Genomic DNA, 15,759 nt, shown 5'->3' with positions numbered 1-15,759 from the left:
CATTCTGATGACCGCGGCTGTCACACTGTTTGGCGTCCCAGCTTGCGAGGAGAGCCTTTTGGGGGGATTCCTAGCACATACCCTTGCCGTCAGCCATTGCGAAGCAGTGTTGTCTTGTTTTGGGGCTGCCTGCCTTTCGTTTCCCGTCTTATAAAATCTTTCACGATCAGCTGTCATTCAATCACTCATTAATTCAGCAAACCTTTATTGAACCTTTTTATATGCTAGACACTTAGAAAACAGGTTAGAGTTAGGAAAGCAGAAGTAGGTGGCAGGTGAAATAGAAGAGGTGTACCGGGTGTGTGAAGGTGCCAGGGCCCGGTGTTCAATGTGGAGGCAGGAAGGGAACCCTGTTCCCACTGACTAGGATGGCTGCAGAAAGGAAGGGACATTTGTGGTGACTCTGGTATATCAGAAGCCTTTGCAGAAAGGGACTGGGGAGAAATACTGCAGAAACCTTTGTGAGGCGTGCGTGGCTGTTGGGTTCCTTACAGTAGGGCACTCGGGACACAGGTCAGATCCTGTGGGCCCTGAGCTAGATGTTGGGGTATCATGGAGGCTCATCAGCTGAGAGGGGTCTGAGTCCTCCTAGAAGGTTGCCAAGATGACCCTGGTGATCTCCTGAAATTAACCAAGGCTCCCCAGAGCCTGTTTTGGGAGGTGATTGTGGAAGCAAGGCAGAAGGTGGCAGAAGATTTCAATCCATGTTGGCCCAGCGTCCCCATCTGTAAAGTGGGTATTCCAGTTTCTGTTGTACACACTTGCTGGGGGAGGGGTGTGAAACGGCCCCTGGTGTGCCCAAGGCAGTCATCTAAGTATATTTGCTGTTTCTCAGTGTTTTTTCTTTTTCCACAGAGGTAGTGGGGACAAAGATGATTAGATTTGAGATGTGGGTAGCCTCGCATAAAAGACCCTGTGACTACGCTGCAGGTAATAGAAGGCTCACCAAGGAGTTTCCTCTGAAGATGGTCGTTGGCCTTTGGCAAGGAGCACATATTTTGATTTATTACTGGCCTTGGGTATGGAGGAGGAGAATTATAAATAGGGCACATGCAAAAGTCTGGGGTGATTTTGAGGTCACAGAAATAAAGGGGATTAACCTGCTAGAAAGCAATTAAGCAATCTCCCAGTTGCAAGGAGCACTATGGCGCTAGTAATGAACTTCCCTGAGCAAAATGGGAATACTTCACATTATACATGCTCTTCAGGGAGGAAGGTGCTGTGTCAGGGTGATACACAACTCTCCCGATTGTCCCCTCTGCAGAGTGTGGCATCTTAATTTCTGAGAAATGCAACAATGAGGTGGAGTGGCCACCGTGCCCTCTGCTTTCTCTGCCTCAAGCCACCTTCTCTGCTTGGTTTCCCCCAGTGTCTCGGTTCTGCTGAGCAAGGGACTGATTCGCCAGGATAGTTCATCAGCTAGTAATGAAGAAATATGAAACCTTGGGATTCTTGATGCGAGGAGGGGAAGGATGGATCTCTTTTAATTGCTCTGTGACCTTGATCAGCAGAGGCACCAAGACGTTTGGCTCTGAGGATGGGCCCTGTTCCAGGCCAGCTGCCTCTGCCCAGGCCTGCTCTCCTGCCAGGGGCTGCTGGTGCAGACCTGTCATGCTGCTTGAAGTCCTCTCTGGCCCCCTGTGCACAGAGGTGTCCTTTAGTAGCCTTTTGAAATCCCTTGAGAGAAGGTAGATGGGGGAAACCTTTGCTGGCTATGAGGGGTGCATTCCCTGGATGGCAGAAAAGTCCCAGGTGTCCTCATCCTGCAGGAAACACGGCCTGAGTGTTCAGTGTGTGGGGATCTGAGGAAGCTGCCCTTGGCCTACCAGGTCACATTCAGACTTGGGTGGCCTATAGAGACTGGTGGTTGGTGAATTTTCTTTTCTACGCTGTGTCGATTCAAGATGATACTCAATAGCTAGAAAGGATGTTGGTGGTGTCCTGTCCTGGCTGGGCTGTGATGTGATCCGTGTGTTTCCATTAATCTGACATCAGATTGAAGGTGTGCTTGTAAAACTGTTAAGCCACCGTGTGGTGGATATTGGGAAGGAGCGTTCCAGGCTTTAATGACTGTTGTGGGAGGTAACTGGTGCCCATCATAATCTCAGCGCTGATTCCCTTGTGCCTGGGGTCTTGCAGACAGAACATGTGCCCTGACAGGGGAGATTACCCGTTTTGGGGATCAGAGAGACATATCCGTGTGCCTGTGGATTTAGGCCAGTGCCAAGGTGACCTCATGACCAGGAAGTTGTTACTTGATCCCTCATTTTTCTTTGGAAAAGACTTTTATGTGACCGACCTGTTGTCAGGTGTCCTCGCGCTCCGGTGTTTTCTAACCAGTGAATTGGCTTTGCATGTCCTGGTTCCTGGCCACATAGCCTGCTTACTTTCATTTGGGAAAGGAGGTAGGAGGTACGCTGCCTTTCCCCTCACCACGCAGTGTGAGGTCTCACAGCCACAAGCTGTTCGACACCTGTGGGAGTTGCTCAGGGGCTTTCATGCCCGCAGCTTTGCAGCCTTTGGGGTCCTGACACGTGATTGGTCTGAGGACATATATCACCTGCATTTTACATGCAGAAAACCGAATATTCCTGGCATGGAAGTGACTGTTGTCGTGAAGCCTTCATCTTAAGAGTTGTGGATTCTGTGAGGTGCTTTTCAATAGTGGGCTTTTTTTTCCCTTGTATTAGCATATTAAAGGGAAGACCAGTTCCAGGATGAGCATGATTGACAGGCAGCCCCTCCTTCAGTAAGAAGGGGGCCTCCCTTTGTGAGTGGCCTTCAGTGTGGAGGACTATTACCCCAAAGCCTGCTGCACATTTGGCTCTTGGTGTCTGGGTGACTTGAAATGAACACTTTAGTTTTACCACATTTTTAATGTCTTCAGGAGAAGTCATAGCTGTGACTTTTGTTGATATAATGGAGCTAAATCCTTTTAAGACTCGAATGTGAACACTTTTTTTAAAATTTTTTTTATTTATTGGATGTTCACAACATTACAAAGCTCTTGACAAATCATATTTCATACATTAGAATCAAGTGGGTTATGAACTCCCATTTTTACCCCAAATACAGATTGCAGAATCACATCGGTTACACATCACATTTTTACATACTGCCATATTAGTGACTGTTGTATTCTGCTACCTTTCCTATCCTCTACTATCCCCCCTCCCCTCCCCTCTCCTCTTCTCTCTCTACCCCATCTACTGTAATTCATTTCCCTCCATGTTTGTTATCCCATTCCCCTCATAACCTCTTATATATAATTTTGTATAACAATGAGGGTCTCCCTCCATTTTCTTGTGATTTCCCCTTTTTTCTCCCTTTCCCTCCCGCCTCATGTCTCTGTTTAATGTTAAACTTTTCTTCCTGCTCTTCCTCCCTGTTCTGTTCTTAGTTGCTCTCATTATATCAAAGAAGACATTTGGTATTTGTTTTTTAGGGATTGGCTAGCTTCACTAAGCATAATCTGCTCTAGTGCCATCCATTTCCCTGCAAATTCCGTGATTTTGTCATTTTTTAGTGCTGCATAATACTCCATGGTGTATAAATGCCACATTTTTTTAATCCAATCATCTATTGAAGGGCATCTGGGTTGATTCCACAGTCTAGCAATTGTGAATTGTGCTGCTATGAACATCGATGTGGCAGTATCCCTGTAGTGTGCTCTTTTAAGGTTTTCAGGAAATAGTCCGAGAAGGGCAATAGCTGGGTCAAATGGTGGTTCCATTCCCAGCTTTCCCAGGAATCTCCATACTGCTTTCCAAATTGGCCGCACCCGTTTGCAGTCCCACCAGCAGTGTACAAGAGTACCCTTTTCCCCACATCCTCGCCAGCACTCGTTGTTGTTTGACTTCGTCATGGCTGCCAATCTTACTGGGGTGAGGTGGTATCTTAGGGTGGTTTTGATTTGCATTTCCTTGACTGCTAGAGATGGTGAGCATTTTTTCATGTGCTTGTTGATTGATTGTATGTCCTCCTCTGTGAAGTGTTTGTTCATGTCCTTGGCCCATTTGTTGATTGGGTTGTTTGTTTTCTTATTGTCTAATTTTTTGAGTTCTTTGTATACTCTGGATATTAGGGCTCTATCTGAAGTGTGAGGAGTAAAAATTTGTTCCCATGATGTGGGCTCCCTATTTACCTCTCTTATTGTTTCTCTTGCTGAGAAAAAACTTTTTAGTTTAAGAAAGTCCCATTTGTTGATTCTTGTTATTAACTCTTGTGCTATGGGTGTCCTGTTAAGGAATTTTGAGCCCGTCCCCACAATCTGTAGATTGGAGCCAACTTTTTCTTCTATCAGACGCAGAGTCTCTGATTTGATATCTAGCTCCTTTATCCACTTTGAGTTGACTTTTGTGCATGGCGAGAGTAGGGGATTCAGTTTCATTTTGTTGCATATGGATTTCCAGTTTTCCCAACACCATTTGTTGAAGATGCTATCCTTCCTCCATTGCATGCCCCATGGTGTCTCTATGTGTGTGAATGGACATGTGGTCTCTTTGGATCAGTGGACTAAGGTAGCTGCACTCGCTGATTTGCATCGCTTATCCTGATAGGATGGAGGCCCCCCACCACCCCCCTCGCTCAGAAAATCGGGATAACTCTCCCTCTTGCCCCCAACATCAGTCCCTACCAGTTCTGTCTTGAGTTTTGCATCTTAAATTTAATCTGAAAATAGGGGCTGATTGCTTTTCATTCTCTTTATGGATCCTCAGGTTGACTGTTGAGGAACTGCAGTTCACTGGGCCTGTCCCCATGTTAATTGGGTCAAATACTTTCCAGCTAAATGACTGTATGCAAGGGAATCCCTTTAGGATCTTTCCAAAACAGAGTTGAGCTATGTTTGGCTTGTTAAGATTAAGAGCTGGTCGAGGGATGGAAGATAATGGGAAGGAGGGTTTGTCTGTGTACATAATTCATGGAGAAGAATCCAACTTTATAGAAACCAAAGCCCAAATTAGAGAAAGCAAGCTTTTGGATTAAAACGATTTCTGTTGTGGTTGTAACATGCCACAGTTTGATTTTTGTCCAGATGAAAACATTTGGTTTGCATTTCAGTAAATATTGTGGAGACATTGCCAGCTAATTCTGAAAAGTAATGAAATACGGCTTTGGCAAAGCGCAGATGCGTGCCGTACTCCTGATTTCTCTTATCTGATCCAAGTTCAGATTTTTTTTCACATTTGCTAATGCACTTGAATAATCGGGGGAGAAAATATGCTTTTAATTTTAATAGGAAACTGTGTCTATCATCACTGAGTATAAAATACGCTGTCCTGTGTCACACACACCCCTAAACCCCCTTTTACCGGCTAAAACATTCACCTTCCATTGATTGCTTCTTAAAACTGCCTTGCTTGTACAGGAGAGAGATGATGCGATTCCATGGGATAAGTCAGTCTGTCTTATAACCTTGATGTCATGGAGGGGGTTGTGTCTTAACATGGAGAGTCTGCCCTGAGAATGGAGGGATGTGGGGGTGCCTGGGCCCCTCTCGAGACTCCCTTGTTTTCACCAATCTTGCTGGTGTTTTGCCACAGTGGGTTGGTGATCCTTCCATGACGGTCCCTTTTCTGAAGGTGTTTTCTGGTTGTGAACCCCTGACTCCTGCTTCTCCTGGCTGTTGGCTGTTGTCCCGCAGGTTCAGTCTCCCTGCCCCGGGTGCTTCCGATAGCAAGCTTTTCAAAAGACTGTCTCCTGTGATGTTGGAGGACTGGAGTTTCTTTAATAAAATTCCCAGTTATGAAGCCAACCCTCTGCAAGTGGTACAAGAAAGATTAAAGGTTACTTAGTTTTGCATCGAGCCTGCAGCACTGTGCTCCTGGAGGACTCCCACTCACCCCTTCATACTGCGGAGCATGGGGAGATTTCCCCCAGTACCAAGTGGCCAGACTGCGGCTCTGCCCCGAGGGTTTGAAATACCCTTTCCTTCCTGTTGTGTTTGTACCCCGTCCCCCTCTGCACTCAGCTGTGAGTTGATCAAGCCTGCTCCTAGGTGGGGAGGAAGTTGCTGTTTTCTGTAGTAAGTGGTTTGAAGATGCTTTTCCCTTCTGTGTTTCTGGGGTGGTTGAGCCATTTGCTGGAATTGTGCTGCAGTGGTCGCTGTTCTTTCCTCGCTTTGATCGTTTTCATCTTGGTGTGGAACTTACAAGTTAGCTTTTCGCCACTGTGACCGGGATGCTGAGGAAGAAAGATTCATTTTGGCTCATGGTTTCAGAGGACTCGATGTAGTCCGTACTTGGCTAGCTCCAAGGCCGAGCATGGCAGAGGAAGGCCGCTCACTGGAGATGGCCAGGACGCAGAGACAGGAGCTGAACCCTCCCAGTGCATGCCTTCCTCAGCTGGGTCCACCTCCCCGTCGACCATTCAGCTATCACCGATGAGTACATGTGATGAGCTAATCCCAGACAGTGTCGGAACTCCTGGGATTTAGTCACTGCCCCAAGCCCCACCTCTGAACCTGGCTGCATTGGGACGTGATTTACACACACACGGGCTTTGGGCAGGTGTTCCAGACCCAAAGCTGGGCGTGTAAGAAGAGATGATCTTGCTGGTTCTGCCCTGACAAAGCGAGAGGCTTGTACTTCTTTTGGCTGGAGCTGTGACTTCTTATAACCTGGAGTGCTCGTTGGCCTCTGTCCCTTTGCAGAAGGACATGCCAGTGGGATTCCTAGAGGGATTTCCAACAGCAGCCTGATGGCACAGTGTGGGGCCAGCACTGTTGGAGTCTTTTGTTCCTGTGGGGCATTAACAAGGTTGGTGAGGTGCAGAGGAGGCCGAGCCTGGTTCTGGACGGCTGTGCCTTCTGGGACAGGTGCTCATCGTTCTCGAATCCCTGTGTTACATGGGCAGCAGTGGATTGGCAGTGGCATCTTGGAGAAGGACACTTGACGAACAGGTCCTTTCCAGCTCAGAGGGGCCGTGTTGCCTTAGTACTTGTCAGAGCCAAGAGTGCATGTGAGGCAGCCGTGTGCGGAGGCCCTCCCTGTGTGGTGAGCAGTTTGTTCCTGGAGCGCATTCCTCCTCTCTCGGGAGGCTGTGTGTGGCCCGACTGGGTCTTGCACCTCTAGGTCCAGGCCAGCGTTTTCATCTGAGTAGTCAGAATCACCTGTTAGGTGGAAGGCAGTCCGCTTTTATCCCTGGTGTGCCCATGCGTAGAGGAGATCCTGTGCTTTGGCATCTCTGACTGGATGATCACATGCTGGGTACAAAAGCCTTTGGTTTGAGAGCAAGTTCCAAGGAGGTGCCAAGGTCCTCCCCAAGGTCCTCTGCTTCCTGTCCTACATTCTCTTACCTGCTAAGAAGATGTAAAAACAGATTCATTCCTAAGATTGGCTGTGTTCCCCTGGTTTTGAAGAAGTTACTGTGTGTAGGAAAGGTTTGGTTATGGGTTAAGTGTCCCCCAAAGACTCCTGTGATGAGAGGCTTGGACTCCAGGGTTGTGGATTGATCAGGAAGTGAACTTTAAAGCTGTGGCCAAGTGGGTGGTCTGTACGTAGGTCTTGGTGGGGACCCTGTCCCTGGAAGGATTTAAGTAGTCCCTGTGGACCTGTTGGTAGCTCAAGGAGAGAGTTGTTATAAAAGGAGCAATCCTGTCCCATTGGACACTCTGATTCTTGACTTCCCGGCGGGGTTTTTCTGTGTGCCCCTTGCCAAAACCTGTGCCTGCACATATGGTTTGAACTTTGAACTTCCAAAGCTGTGCAGGAAATAACACCCCCTCTCTCATAAGTAGTCTGTCAGGTATTTTGTCACAGTAATCAAAAGCTGACTAATGCATACTTCTTTTAGGACAGCAGAGTGTTAGTTCTTTGGGATACAGACTTGATGTCCGCCTCATTCTCTGAGCATCTTGCATATAAGGAATGTGAATTGCTGCGTGCTGCTTTTGTAGGGTTTGAGTTAGAAAGTTAATTCCTTGCATGTTTTTTACATGCTTCATGTGGACTTCTGCCTGATTCTCTTTGAATCAGATTTTGCTGTCCTGTCTTCACATCCCTCCCTGAGAGCGTCAGTTGCCTTTTCTGCTGGGGGGAGAGGAGGCTCTCCTCGGCACATCGCCTGGCTCTGCCCGGCTCAGCAAACGTTACTACAGGACCAGCACGCAGCCCTGCTGTGCTGACACCCCATCCTTCTCACTGTGCCAGATACTGGGTAGGAAGGCTGCTCTCAAAAGAAATGTAGAAGCCCCCAAGTTTGCAGATGAGGGGAATTTGTGTACAAGTGGCCAGAGCTTCCAAGTCGGACGTGTGGTCTAGGGTTGCCACGGAACACACAGTATTTTATTTGGCATGTGTATTTGTGGTGTGCTGGCATGACGTGGATCTGTAACAAAATAATGTGGCTGTGGAGGGACTCTGTACCCACCTGGGAATGGCCATTCCTGAGAGGAAACCCCCAAGAGGAAGCCAGGAAGTGTGGGGTCTCCTTTTCCCTAGCCAGTCTTACACTAATTATAAAACTGTTTAGGATGAGAATATATACTTTGTACAGGTGAAACTGTAACTAGGTATTTTCTTCAGATTTTTTTGGTGGGGGGTGGATACTAGGAATTGAACCAGAGCCACTGAACCACATCTCCAGCCCTTTGTATTTGGAGAAAGGTCTTTGGAGAATAGGTTCATTGGCAAGAGTTGGGATCGTAGCTCTGCAAGTCCTCCGTTGGGGTCTCCTTCTGGAAGGGGTGAACATCAAGGCTGGTTTTTAAACCTCTTACACCTCGTCTTTCCTTACCCACCAGGTTCTCCCGCGCTGCCCAACAGTATGGTTTATTTCATTTTAAAGTTTCTTGCTGAGTTGCTAGGCCGGCCTCAAACTTGGAATCCTTCTGTCTGTGCCCCCTCAGTTGGGATTGTAGGCTTGTGATTTACAAGCCCAGCTGTAAATTCTTAACTCTTTATTTACTGCCTTACTTTTGTTTGATTAAAAGTTTCCTCTCAAGTCTAGGTCAGGTTTAGGAACTTCTCTGGAGAACCTGATTCTGAGTGGAAATGATACAGGGGAGAGACAAGCACAGAGAAGCCTGGGGGGGGGGGCGGCAAGCTGCATTTCTCTCACGTGCAGGGGTCGTATTTCCGGCTGTGCTCGGCCTGGGGATGTGTGTCCTGGTGGTTGGTGGGAAGCTGCAGCAGAAGGGAGGGTGGCACAGGTGTTAGTCTGCATCTCTGGGGTATGAGTTTTAGGTTTGCCATGCTAGGTCCCTGGAGCTACTCATTCATCCTGTCTCCTTGTTAAAGGGCGTGCCGTCTCCACGCTGGACGGGTGGTTTTCACCATTAGATGTGAAGTTTGGGAAGGAGGGCACCTGGCTACTTGTATTTATCTGATGTTGCGGAGCATTAGCTCACGCACAGGAGCGTTGGGCAAGAGGAGAGATTTAGCCTACACGCTCAGTCCATGAGGGCAGCTGTCCCAGGAACAACTGAGAGGAGAGCAGACTGAAGATTACCTTCGGATGTTAGCAGCCTCTAGCCTACAGAGTGTACCAGTGACCCAAGTGACCTCCTTCTGAAGTGTCCTTCTGATGAGGAAGAACTGTCTTGCACTTCTGTATGATAAGGACCTTGTTCTGGTGCTGTGCCCCCAAAGTACAGAAATGATAGCACTGGAGGTGGGGCCATTAAGATGCGAGAGAGGGAGTGTGTGTCAATGTCTTTGAGGAGAATGTTTTGTTTTCTTCCTAAATCCAGCACTTTCTAGCACTGTGCAGGAATTTATTTTAATAATTTTACATCCCATTAGCCTAATCATATCAGTGTAGCTTCTAAGTGCATTAGGGTCTTGGAGAATCTGCAACTCTCTTTCCCTCAGCATGAATACCAGACAGTGATGTTTATAGAAGCAAACAAGCCAGGAACTGGTGGTGTGGCTGAGGGGTGGAGCACTTGCCTAGCATGTGCAAGGCCCTGGTTCCATCCCCTGCCCTGCAGTGAATGAATGTTAAATTCTGTTTTTATTACTTTCTTCTCTGATTGTCTTTTCTTTCATTTTAAAAGTCTAGTAAGTTAAATGCATATTGCAGACTAGTCTCTTTCTTGGCAGGAGGTTTTTTTTTTTTTTTTTAATTGTTAAAAGGTCATAGATGAAGTTAAATTTTCTGGAGAATATTTGAAAATTTCAAGTGGCAGTTGTATGAATAGGTTCATTGGCAAGAGTTGGGATCGTAGCTCTGCAAGTCCTCCGTTGGGGTCTCCTTCTGGAAGGGGTGAACATCAAGGCTGGTTTTTAAACCTCTTACACCTCGTCTTTCCTTACCCACCAGGTTCTCCCGCGCTGCCCAACAGTATGGTTTATTTTGGAAGCTCTCAGGATGAGGAGGACGTCGAGGAGGAAGATGACGAGACAGAAGACGTTAAAACAGCCACCAACAATGCTTCATCTTCATGCCAGTCAACCCCCAGGAAAGGAAAAACCCACAAGCACGTTCACAATGGGCATGGTAGGTCCTCCCCGAGGATGGGGTGAGGAGGAGAGAGCTGGATGAGCTCATGCCCAGGTGGCAGCAGAGCCAGCTCTGGGTGCTTTACCACGCACCCAACTCTTCATGGGCAAAGAGGTCACTCACACAGCAGAGCAGTCTCAGGTGGGCTAGAGCATGGATGGAGATGAGGGTAGATTTCCTGTGCTGTGGAGGCCCGAGCTGTAGGCAAGAGGGCGCGTGTCTCCATGGGGATGGTCACAAGATTTTGTGAGAGCTTTGGTGATGAGCTGCTGTGACTCCAGCAGGTGGCTGTAGTGTAGAAATCCCTTCTGTGAAATGGAGAAGACGCACCTTATGATGCAGAACCATCTCCCCTCGAGTGTTGGAGGTCTTGGGAAAAGGGAAATCAAGGGCAAGAGTAGGAGTCTGGCTGCCAGAGATGGGCAGCTCCAGGTCAAAAGCTGGCTGGGGAAGGGCGGGTGGCCTTCCTGCTCTGGAAATCTGAGGTGGTCTTGGTGATGAGGATTTGCTAACTGGACAGACTTGAGGAGGTAGGGTACGGAGGTCGTGATTTTGGGCAGTTTCCTGGCCAGTACCAGGAACTGAATATAGGTGGCTTGGGAGGCTAAGTACAGTTCCATCCTTCAGTGACTGGATTCATTCTGAGAAATGCATGTTAGGTGACACTGCTTAGTGAGGATCAGACCTGCCTGCCACTGCTGTCCCTTGGCAGAGGTGCAGTCAAGGCCAGGTGTGCGAGGTTGCTGCTGGCAGGACTGTCGTACACCTTTATCTTACAGTAAGATTTTGAAAGTGGACGATGTTTGCAAATAAGGGCACAGCCCGTAGTCGCTCCACCAACATCACCCTCTTTCTAATTGTACGTGCTGACATTTGTGTGAACCACACATCAGTCAGGTGGGTCAAAAACATCACCACAGATGTCCCACATGTGCTATAGTGTCATGTGCAGAGTGGCAGTGATGTCACCTTGAGGTCCCTTCTTGTCTGAAATGCTCTTGTGTGGAACGCAGCTGTCTGAACAGGAAGGGGTGTGTGTGGAGTGACTGTAGAGGTGGCCTTGAGTGACCTGGTGTAGAAGAGCCCAGAGGAGAGGGAAGCCAGGAGGTGGCAGCTGGGGGTGACGGGCTGCTTCTTGCTGTGGTCTGCTCCGCTGTGCTGGACGCCCCTCGTCCAGGATGCCTGGGAGGCCCTCTCTGCTGCCAGCAAGTGAAGCAACGTCTCGCTGTCCCTTCAGTGTGGTGCCCTCAGGTCCTCCTGCCTGTGTGAACTGGGGCGGGTGTTCCGGGTGGGCGTGTCTCAGACCAGCGCCACCCTGTGCCTGCACCCATCATCAGGCTCTTTTGTCCACTCACTAAGATTCTTCTGCCCCCCCTCCTACTTGGGGCTGTATTTAGGTGGCATATAGACATAGCAGAGTCCTTGTTAAGGACTTGGAGTTTAATTGGGGAGATGGAGCTAACGGAAACAGAACAGTCCTGGCATACAGATGCAGGTGTGGAGATGAACTTTCCAGGGACTTCCGAAGAGCAACATGAGGCTGAGGCAGGAGGGTCACGGTTTGAGGCCAGCCTCAGCAGCTCAGTGAGACCCTGTCTCAATGTAAAATTTGGAAGGGACTGGGGGTGTAGCCCAGTGGTGGAGGGCCTGCCTCACGAAGCTCCTGGGCTTGATCCCCAGTAAACCAAGAAATCCGACCACCACCCAACCAACACACCCCAGAGAACAAAGAACAGAGCATGAGAAGTTCAGGCCCTGTGAGTGGGGGCTGTGGCCCCTGCAGTGGTGGGCCTCGGGGTCAAGAGGGTTCACATGCCCGCAGGCTGGAGGAAGGATTCACTGTGGCTGAGTTCAGATGTGGAGATAAGGTAAGCTAGGCCAAGTTCAGACACCTCCTGGCAGCAGAATGTAGTTTGAAATCAAAGGAAAAATGATCCGAGTTGGAGGGATCCATCCAGGGAGAGCCGATGAGGATGAACTTGAACACGCAGCACTACAGCGCTTCCCAGAGACCCAGAGAAGTGGCTGTCGTAGGAGAGAGGAGGGTGTCATCGTCACATGGTGGGCATGTATTTGCCATGTGCAGGATCCGATGGCCTGCTGGACACGCTGGGCCTTTCGCCCTTCTGTGATTGGGCAGGTGTGCTCGTCGTCCTGCCGATGGTGACATTCGTCCCATGTGTCCTCGCACACTTGGGCTGCATTTCCAACTTCCCAGCTCATCTGAGCTTGGGTCGCTGGCGATTTTCCCATAGGTTCAACCTATGATGTGATGGACAGTCTTTCAGGTGCACGGGTCTTTGGTTCTCTTTCCACAGCAGCTTCAGGGTGATCAGGTGGAGGGGGCACGTTTCAGGGCGCGTGTGCAGGGCGCGTGTGCAGGGCGAGGACAGCAGCCTGTCCTGGCCGCTGCCTTTGTCATGGGAGCCGAGCAGAAGTGTGTCCCTCTGTCTGCATCTCTGGGCGTCTGTGTTTGTGTGCACACACACACAGCTCATTTTTGAAAATGCTTTGAGATTTTTACATGGAAAACAATACTGTTTTATTTCACAGCATAAGAAGCCCAGGGCAGCTGGCACCCCTGCCTGGAGCATTTGTTGGAGGGGGTCCGTGGTGAGCCACCCTCCAGGCCTCTTCTGTTTTGACCTTATCTAAGCGATGCTCAGCCGCAGCCTCAGAGAGTTGCCTTTGGCTCACCTCCAGCCTGGTCATGGAACCCTGTCCCCGTGGAACCCAAGGGAGCTTCAGGAAGGGGGAGGTGGGGTGCACGTCCAGCCCAGGTGCTCTGCCCTCTGATGGATTTCTTCCTGAAACCAGCCTTGCTGCTCCAGTGCTGTTTCCCACAGCCCTGCCTCTCACCCATGCGGGCCTCTCTGCTCCCGGGTCAGCACCCCTTCCCGGGTCAGTCATTGTTGGTGGTCGCTGCAAGCATTTCTCTGCTTTATGAAATGGCCCATCTGTCTCATGGCTGTGTCGTCACCCAGGGCGGCAGCGTGCAGTCAAGAGTCAGGGTTTTGGAATGCCTCCCCCTGCCCTCTGGGCTGCGAACGCCTGAACAGTGTGTCCTTGGGTGAGGTGGACCCTGTGCTGTGATGGCAGTCGCTGTTCCCACATCTGGCAGACAGTGACCCAAAGCCCGCTCCACAGGTCGCTGACCAGGATGCACAGCTTCTGAGGTCTCTGGTTATCCCTCTGTCCCCTAGCTTTAATGTCCTTGGAAGCTGAACAGTAGCAAGCCATGGGCTGGCCCTTTCTTGGAAGCCAGTGGAGGAGCAGGTGGGTTGGCAGCAGCTCAGACACACCCAGGCTGTGTGGCATGCTCCTCCCGCTCCAGGTGAGCCAGGGAGGCAGTGGTTTGCGGAGTGGAGGCCGGCTCTGGAACTGCAGCAGAGCGCCGAGCTCTCGGGCCCTGCTAGGCTGCGCTGCCTCACCCTGTGAATTCTGCACCCTCTTCCCTGTCGGGGTGGTAGGTGACAAAGCAGGTCCTAGTGACTCCTGGGAGCATGTCCCCAGCAAGAGGGTGTGGTCGAATGTAAGGATGCATTCTAGAGACCTCTCAGTAGCAAAGGGAAGTGTTGCCTTTAGAGCCCGCCACCGGCCTTGTGAAGCTGTGGTCTTGAACGTTGCCCATTCAGCTGCAGAACGTCTCCCTGTCCAGCATCGCTGCTTCCCGTTCCTAGAGAACTAGAGAACTGCTTCCATTCCTAGAGAATTTTAGTAGAATAGAATCATGTATCTGATGCCTCTTTTCTGTGTGTGCAGTTCCTTGAGCATCTATCATTGGCCAGGGGCTTGGTTTTAACTATTAATTAGCTGCATCTCTGGATAAGGCCTCCTGTGAGTCTAGCAGTGTGGGGCGGGTTACTGTCTATTGATTCCTTGGTGTCCCAGTGTCAGGTAATTACTGAGGGCAGCTGGATGGTGGCCATGCCACGTGTGTGTGGGATTGGTTCTCCAAGATCTCCTGTTCATCTGGGTGAAGGTCCTTGACTAAACTTCTGTCCCTTTAATTCACTCTTCTCTGCAGCCTGTGGCACGCTGTTCGGGTGGAAGTGTGTCTGTCCCGTTTTCACCACATGCCCGTCTGCATTTTGTCTTCCTAGGTAGACCCCTAGGAAAATTGGTGTGCTATTGCCATTCCAATCAAACATTGCGTAGTAGCCGCAAAGCCTGACTCTTGTCGTCCACTCAGGGATCCTGCGAGTGGCCAGCTGGGGTCGCTCAGACTTCTGCTCTCCTGCCTGGTAACCACTGCTGCTTTGTATACTCTGAGCACAATTCCTAGAAATTCCTAGCCATAGGATTTCTTTACGGGTGCCCATCGGGTATAAAAGGGGAAGTTTATGTAAATGTGTCGAGATAGTTTCCACAGGAATTCTGAAGATGGCTAGACTGCTGGCGTGAGGCTGGCCCGTCTGCGCAGCTGGGTGGATGGATGTTTGATGACCTGACAGGAATGCAGGGCCCTGGGTTTACCCTGGGCCTTGGGCCTGCCCCTGCCAGTTGGATGCACCCGAGGGCTGTGTTCCTCAGCTTTGCCTCACTGTACAGTCAACTTAAGAACAGCTGGCTCGTAGTTGTGTAGGTCTGGTTCTATGGCTGGTTGGCTCTGCTGCTTCAGGGCCTGTGGCACGCAGGCCTGGCAGAGGAAGGTGCCCGCCACACGGTAGTCGGGAAGCAGAAAAGAGAGTCCAGGGTCTCGGTACCCCACCAAGGGCGTGCCCCTGCGGCAACTTCTAACTCATCCTACTCCTTCCTTAAAGGTCCTACCACGTCCAGTGTCCCCACAGGACCGACCGAGCCTTCTGTTTAACACCTGGGCTTTCGGAGGTTGCCCAGATCCAACTAGAGCAGGCCCCGAGATGTGCAGCGAGCACTCCGGAGGACAAAGTGTGAGGGTCGAGTGAGTTACTGACAGCGGGGTGGCTTTGGCCTAGTTCTGACCAGACTCATGTCTAGGCAAGCAGTTTCATTTCTGCTGTGTTACTTTGGAGAAGCTAGAAACCCAGCAGTCAGTGCTGTTCTGCTTTATTTTGTTTAGGTTTAAACTGAGCATTTGGGTGGTTCAGGTGTGGATCCAGGTCAGTGGCCTCTTGAGGGTGGCAGGAGCGCGCCCTCCTGATGGCATCCCTTGCTGTCTTGCTGGGCCTGTGTGGCAGCACTCTTCCTGGAACAGGAGCGTGGACCCAGGAGTTTCCAGCAAGAGCCCGGTCCCCGGGGAGCTTAGTTTTGCAAACATTGTACAACTCTCTCCTGTTGTCATTTACAAGCCACTGAGCATCCTAATGGAAATGGATTTGTCCGTTAAAACACATC

The 15,759-nt window shown here is 50.0% G+C and overlaps 1 protein-coding gene across 5 annotated transcripts in view; it reads left to right on the top strand.

Moving 5' to 3' along the window:
• Positions 1–15,759, top strand: part of JARID2 (jumonji and AT-rich interaction domain containing 2) — a 229,289-nt gene that overhangs the window by 168,394 nt on the left and 45,136 nt on the right. For all 5 annotated transcript variants that reach the window (XM_081294272.1, XM_081294274.1, XM_081294273.1 and 2 more), the window contains one exon: positions 10,264–10,440. In XM_081294272.1, the coding sequence (XP_081150398.1) occupies positions 10,287–10,440 (154 nt within the window). In that variant the 5' untranslated portion in view covers positions 10,264–10,286. The remainder of the gene's footprint in view (positions 1–10,263; positions 10,441–15,759) is intronic.

Source organism: Spermophilus citellus (genome assembly GCF_964194105.1).
Source record: "Spermophilus citellus genome assembly, chromosome: 5".
NCBI classification, from domain to species: Eukaryota; Metazoa; Chordata; class Mammalia; order Rodentia; family Sciuridae; genus Spermophilus; species Spermophilus citellus.
This window is presented reverse-complemented; position numbering and strand designations above follow the sequence as displayed.